Source organism: Piliocolobus tephrosceles, chromosome 8 (genome assembly GCF_002776525.5).
Source record: "Piliocolobus tephrosceles isolate RC106 chromosome 8, ASM277652v3, whole genome shotgun sequence".
In the NCBI taxonomy this organism is placed as follows: domain Eukaryota; kingdom Metazoa; phylum Chordata; class Mammalia; order Primates; family Cercopithecidae; genus Piliocolobus; species Piliocolobus tephrosceles.
In genome coordinates this window covers 33,603,874-33,610,866 of record NC_045441.1, presented here as the reverse complement: position 1 = coordinate 33,610,866, position 6,993 = coordinate 33,603,874, and the positions used below count along the sequence as shown (strand labels likewise).

Here is a 6,993-nt window from a genome sequence, read left to right as displayed (position 1 = left end):
TTTTTTTTTTTTTTTTTTTTTTTTTTTTTGAGACGGAGTCTCGCTCTATCGCCCAGGCTGGAGTGCAGTGGCCGGATCTCAGCTCACTACAAGCTCTGCCTCCCGGGTTCCCGCCATTCTCCTGCCTCCGCCTCCCAAGTAGCTGGGACTACAGGCGCCCGCCACCTCGCCCGGCTAGTTTTTTGTATTTTTAGTAGAGACGGGGTTTCACGGTGTTAGCCAGGATGGTCTCGATCTCCTGACCTCGTGATCCACCCGTCTCGGCCTCCCAAAGTGCTGGGATTACAGGCTTGAGCCACCGCGCCCGGCCCCATTCCTCATTCCTATACTAATACGGTGCCTTATTTTATTCTTCATCCATACGTCCAAATACCAACCATGGGCTCCGACCTTGGCGACGCCCCTTAACAGCAGGAAGTAGCCAGACAGACCACGGCGCCCCTTTATCACTATTATCAATAAAAGGTTGGACTGTTTGGACGAACGGAGGCAGGATGGTGCACTTCCGGGTTCTTCTTCACCACCAACTCTTCCCATGTGTGCGAGAATGCAGCTGACGCCTGGGAAGGTGCAGATTAATCAGGCATGCACCAGGTGATGTCAATCCGAGGAGACCAAGATTTACCTGGTGGCACCTGCGGAGCGGCCCCCCCTTCCCCGACGTGCCCGTGCCCCGCCTATTGCCCTTCCACTCCTAGAAAAGTCGCTCCCAGCAGATGCGCCAGGGGCGGGCTTTCTCAGCCCCCACTCTTGTTGGGACTGTATTAGAAACTCTACCCCCTCCCCCCCCACCCCCGGCTCCGGTCCCTGAAGCTAGATGACCAAAGAATAAATTTGCAGTTTTGCTTTTAGCCTTGCCTACTCGCTGGTTCTTTTGTGCCCACTCTGGTGGTCTTAGAAAAACAAATCAATGGTGTATATTTTTTTTATACATCGTTGTATTTGATTTGCCAATATTGAGAATTTTTGTGCCTGAATTCACGAGAGATACTGGTCTGTAGTTTTTGTTTTGGAGGTCTTGGGGGGTATTGACACTTTGTTAGTTTTGACATCAGGATATTTCTTGCCTTATAAAATGAGTTAGGAAGTGTCCCCTTCTCTCTTGTTTTCTGGAAGAGATTGTTTAAAGTTGATGTTAATTCTAATGGTGTGGTGTGTCTGGTTCCTGGGGTAGAGCAGGGAGAGATGCCCAGCAGGCAGCCAGGTATGTAGCACTGAGCCTTGAGGGCAGCCCCTGGCTTCATGAGCTCAAAGTTAGAACCCATAGAAGACTGAGGATTTTGAAACCTCCCTCCCTGTCTGTGACAATGGCTACTCTGATTCCCCCCACCCCAATCAGGGGTGATGACAATGTCTCATTCATCTGTCTCCCTGGTGCCTGGCACGGGGGAGGGAGGGTGCTCAGTGAATCTGGGTGGCGCAGTAGCCTGTGTGAAAGCAAGAGGCATTTCAGGAAATTCATGAGGCGGGCTTCTTCCTGGGAGGTGTGGCAGAGGGTGCTGCCAGGAATAGAGGGAAACACTTTCTTCCCTTTTCCTTCTACTGCCTAGGGAAGTGTAGGGGTGGAGGGGAGGTGAAGGGACAGATCACCGAGTTGCCAAGAGACCTGGGGACCGACCCATCCGGGCCGCCTTCCCTGGTGGGCTCTCGCCAGCTCCATCCCTGGTTGCCATGGAGACAGGAGGCGGTTGCCACGGAGACCGACGACTGCCAGGACCAGCCAATCACTCCCGAGCTGCAGCTCCGGCTCACCTTTTGGATGGAGGCATCGGGCTGGGCGGGACCCCCTCCCTCCCCAGGCCCCGCACCTTCTGCTTGGTCAGCGCAGCCACCGCCGCCCAAAGCTCTCCGAGCATTCCAGGATCCCAAGCACCTCCCTAATCTCCCACAACTAGGGTTCTAGGGGCGTCCCCGCCTCTTCCTGGCCACGGGCTAATGCCACCCTGAGGCAACCCAGCTTCCAATTGGCCCTGAAACCCTCCCTCGTAAATGCTGTGGAAAGGGCGGGACCGGGCGCAGGCGCCCACCCCCGCTCCGCCTCGAAACCGCGCACAGCGAGAGGGAGGCCACAGTCGGGTGGGGCGGGGGTGGGGGCGGGGGCGGGGGCGGGGAGGGAGCCCCTCCACCCCCCGCACGCCCTCCGCAGTGCCTGGCGAGCCCGCGCACGCTCACTAGCGGGGACAGGCGGGCGGGGCGGCCTGACGTCACCCACTGCCCCCACCGCCTGGCCGAGGGGCGGTGGCCGCGCAGGCTCGGCGGGGCGGCGGCACCGACTGACGGAGGGTCGGAAGGACTGAGGGACGGGCGGGCGCAAGGCCAGGCCATGCCTGGGGAGGCTGCCCGCGCCGAGCTGCTGCTGCCCGAGGCGGACGGACCCGGGCCCCGCACAGGTGAGGCCGTGGCCACTCCGTCCCTGCTTCCAGCGTCTCCCTTCTCCAGCCAGGGTTCTCTTTCCATCGCTCACCTTTCACCCCCTCCCCCATCCCCTCGAGTCCCCTCCCCTTTCCGCGCCCTGTCCTTCCCTCCATCTGAACCCTGCCCCCGCCTCTCCCAGAACTGCGGGGAAGGTGGGGCGCACGAAGTGCCCTCCGCGAGCCAGAAAGGACATGGGGGCTTAAGCCCTTGGCCTCCGACCCAGGGATCGTGGTGCTCGCATCCCGCCCGCTAAATCCCGTTGTCTGCACCGAGCTGCCAGCCTGCCGGGGATGGGCCACTCTGGACAGAGGCAGTGGGTTCTGGAGGCGGGGTGTCCGGCCGATACCCCCAATACGATCAGGTGACCACCGGGAGGGTCCTCAGCTGCACCCGGCCTGTCCTTGGCTGGCGACTGGTCATGGCTCTGGAGGGAGGAGCAGGACTGGCTGGAGCCTGGGAAGCCTGGATGGAGGACCAGGTTGTGGAAGAAAGGCTAAGTTGGGTCTGGAAAGTGAAAGGCCTTGGGGGAGGTGGCCTGATTAGCAATAGCCCCGGGTATGCAGACCACCTGTCCTTAGGCTGGGTCAACAAATGCTGGTGGAGGCTGATGGGGTCTACCAGGGCCTAGAAAGAGCCCAGCCTGCACAGTCCTGGCGTGGAGGTCAGCCATGTGTGGGTAGGGCCAAGGGCACCTTGCTGTGGGCAAGAAGTCACCCAGAGATGGGACCAGTGCTGGGGCCTGGGGCATGGTTTGGGGTGACACAGGCTACTGCCTCTGCTCTAGGTGGGAGGCAGGGAGTGCAGGCCCGGACTTCCTAGCCCCAGGGTCTTGTGCTGGCTCTGTTCTGGCTTGCTTGGTGACCTTGAATGAGTTATAAAAACCTTTGGCCTTTGGTTTCTGTTCCATCCCAACAGTTCAGCCGTTCCCCTGCCCTGGGGGCCACACCAGGGACCAGAACCAAGAGCCCAGCTTCAGGGCACCCAGTGATGCCCCACCAGCCACGCCCACTCCTGGTGTTGAGTGTCAGGCATGCGGAAACCCAAAGGACCCCTTGTCTCAGGACGCCCTGGCTGTCCTATTACCCCAGCAGCAAAGCCCTCGGGGGACGAGTTTTGGCTGGTGGCTCAGGGCTCAGGGCTCTGATGCTGCTGAGGGGAGCTGGAGCAGCCTGGCAAGAGGGCCCCCCTTCTTTAAGCTTCACCTCTAATCCTGTCTCTGCTTTGCAGATGAGAAAACTGAGGTGCAGTAGATGTCCTGGTCACTAGTGAGTTCAGTAGAGCAGGAGCCACTGGGCAGGCATCTGCAGCCTGGAGAGCTGGTCCCTGTGTGCCGTCCCTCCCCCACCCTGGGCAAGACCTGGCCTGGGCTCTGAAGGGCCTTCATTGGATGCTTCAAACAGAGGTGCCTTTGGCCTAGGTCCAAGTGAGGGAGTGGACATAATGGAGACATTTAAAATGAGGCTTATGAGCATTTAGAGCACACAGAAAAATGCTTATGAGATTAGGTTGGGTGAAAACAGCTAGATTGAAAACTGAATGTGCAATGTGATCTCGCCTGTGATAATATACGGGCCAGTAAGAGTCCAGGAGGCAGAAAACCAGAGCGGTGTGGTGTGCCGCAACCTCGGAGGGGTTTTATTTATTCCATCTTCCTGAGTCCCCTTTCCAACCCATGGCTGCTACTTCCTATGTGCATGGACTCCTTTCTCAGCTGGAGGTGTGTTAGCGCACAGATGTTTACTGAGTACCACGGCTTCCTCATACTTCTGAAGCCTGCCCAGGGGCTTGGCGGAGTGCACCATGGGACCCAGAGAAGGCCCACAGGGCAGGGTGGGAACTCCCAGCACCCGGGAAGGAACTGGTGGTCACCCATGGGGTGGCTGCCACCAAGGAGAGGACTCGGCCAGAGGCTGCTGTTGGCCCTCTGAAGCTGTCCCATGCTCTTGCTGGGCTCCACAGTCCCCCGCTCCTGCCCACCACTGCCCTTGGAGCCAGATGCTCCAACAAAGCCTCCGCGGGACACTTCATCTCTGTTCTCCAGAAACTTGGCCGTGTGTGGTGGCCCCTGGCTTCCCCATCTCCCTGGCCGCAGGAGGGGAGCAGGGTCGGAGGGGTCTGGTGAAACCCTGATATGTTGGCCTGAAGTGTAGGTAGCAAGGACAGCAGAGAGAGGAGGCACAGCGAGGCATGAAGCCCGGAACGTTCGAGCTGCGCACGTCGTGCTGGTGCCCCCTGCCTCATGTGGCGCATCTATTGGGAGGTCATGGGACGGGGCTGGCGCTGCCTGGCAGATTCCCACCACCAGCCCCTCCCGCTGAGCCCAGCTGAACCACACTGATTCTGTGGAATGGAAACTGCAATCCAGTCTCCTCAGAGAGGCTGAAATGCTAGTTCTTTGCTGAGCTGTCCTTGAGGAAAGCCGCTGAGCAAGTCTGTTCATGACTCCCAGCAGCACTTCCCTCAAAACCCCTCTCTAGGAAACTGCTAGTAGCGGCTCTCTGCTGTCAAAACTCTTGGAAGTTCTCCCTCAAATGCAGCGCGCACAGCATCTTCTCTTTTCTCTCCTGCCTTCCTGGGTCCACCTTCCTCTGGGCCCTATGCAGCGGAAATTTATCTCCCCAGGCCTGGCCCTTGCCTGGGAGATGCATCCAGGGGCACCTCACGATCTTCTCTATCTCCACAGATCTGTCCTGCGATGCAGCTGCTGCCACCACCATCCTGGGAGGGGACCGGCGGGAGCCCTGTGCTCTGACCCCAGGGCCCAGCCACCTGGCCCTCACGTTCCTGCCCAGCAAGCCGGGTGCCCGGCCCCAGCCTGAGGGAGCCAGCTGGGATGCAGGGCCTGGTGGGGCACCCTCGGCCTGGGCGGATCCAGGGGAGGGCGGCCCGAGCCCCATGCTCCTCCCTGAGGGCCTGTCTTCCCAGGCTCTGTCCACCGAGGCTCCTCTCCCGGCCACCCTGGAGCCCCGGATTGTGATGGGAGAGGAGACGTGCCAGGCCCTCCTGTCACCCAGGGCTGCCCGGACAGCGCTCAGGGACCGGGAGGGTGGGCATGCAAGCCCGGACCCACCCGCCGAGTTGTGTTCTCAGGGTGATCTTTCTGTGCCTTCCCCTCCCCCAGACCCTGATTCCTTCTTTACACCTCCCTCTACCCCCACCAAGACCACCTATGCCCTGCTTCCCGGCTGTGGGCCCCTCGGAGATGCGGGGGACTCAGAGGCCGAGCTGTGGGATGAGCTGTTGGACTCGCCCCCACCCTCGCCCTCCGGCTCCTACATTACGGCCGATGGGGACAGCTGGGCCTCTTCACCCTCCTGTTCCCTCAGCCTGCTGGCTCCGGCTGAAGGGCTGGACTTCCCCTCAGGCTGGGGCCTGTCCCCCCAGGGGTCCATGGCGGATGAACGAGAGCTGCACCCTGCCGGAACCCCAGAGCCCCCCTCCTCTGAGTCCAGCCTCTCTGCAGACAGCAGCTCCTCCTGGGGCCAGGAGGGCCACTTCTTTGACCTGGACTTCCTGGCCAATGACCCGATGATCCCTGCAGCCCTCCTACCCTTCCAGGGCAGCCTCATCTTCCAGGTGGAGGCAGTGGAGGTGACACCACTGTCCCCAGAGGAAGAAGAGGAGGCTGTGGCGGATCCCGACCCAGGTGGGGACCTGGCTGGGGAGGGTGAGGAGGACAGCACGTCCGCCTCCTTCCTGCAGTCGCTGTCTGACCTGTCCATCACGGAGGGCATGGATGAGGCCTTTGCCTTCCGAGACGACACCTCTGCAGCCTCCTCTGATTCAGACTCGGCCTCCTACGCAGAGGCAGATGATGAGAGGCTGTACAATGGGGAGCCCCATGCCCAGGCCACCCTCCTCCAGGACAGTGTCCAGAAGACAGAGGAGGAGAGCAGAGGTGGGGCCAAGGGGCTGCAGGTTCAGGAAGGGACTGTGTCCTGGGCCCGGGAGGCTGCGCCTCAGACCTCAGACAGAGGGGCCCATCTCTCCCAGAGACAGGAATCGCTCTCAGAAGTAACAGAAGAGGGCCTTGCTTTAGGCCAGGAGTCCACTGCCACTGTGACCCCTCACACTCCGCAGGTAGCCCCAGGCCTCCAGGTGGAGGTGGCTACCAGGGTGACCCCTCAGGCTGGGGAGGAAGAAGCGGACTCCACCACTGGACAAGCATCTGCTGCCATGGCAATGCCTCAGCCCTCCCAGGAGGGCATCAGCGAGATCTTAGGCCAAGAGTCTGTCACTGCAGAAAAACTTCCACAGGAAGAAACAAGCCTCACATTGTGTCCAGACTCTCCTCAGAACTTGAAGGAAGAAGGAGGGCTGGACCTCCCCTCTGGCCCGAAGCCTGCAGCTGCAGCCTCGCTTGTGCCCCAGCAGGCTGAAGAGGGCCTCACCTTACCCCAGCACCCCGCTATGACACCACCTCTGCCCCTACAAGACACAGATCTCTCGTCAGCCCCGAAGCCTGCAGGTGTAGCCTCACTTGTGCCCCAACAGGCTGAAGAGGGCCTCACCTTACCCCAGGACTCTGCTATGACACCACCTCTGCCTCTGCAAGACACAGATCTCTCGTCAGCCCCG

The 6,993-nt window shown here is 60.5% G+C and overlaps 1 protein-coding gene across 1 annotated transcript in view; it reads left to right on the top strand.

Moving 5' to 3' along the window:
• Positions 1-2,153: 2,153 nt before the first annotated feature.
• NACAD (NAC alpha domain containing) overlaps positions 2,154-6,993 on the top strand; it is a 7,876-nt gene continuing 3,036 nt past the window's right edge. The window contains exons 1-2 of the mRNA XM_026456395.1: positions 2,154-2,390; positions 5,099-6,993. The exon at positions 5,099-6,993 is cut by the window's right edge and continues 1,381 nt beyond it. Coding sequence (XP_026312180.1) covers positions 2,324-2,390; positions 5,099-6,993 — 1,962 coding nt within the window. The 5' untranslated portion in view covers positions 2,154-2,323. The remainder of the gene's footprint in view (positions 2,391-5,098) is intronic.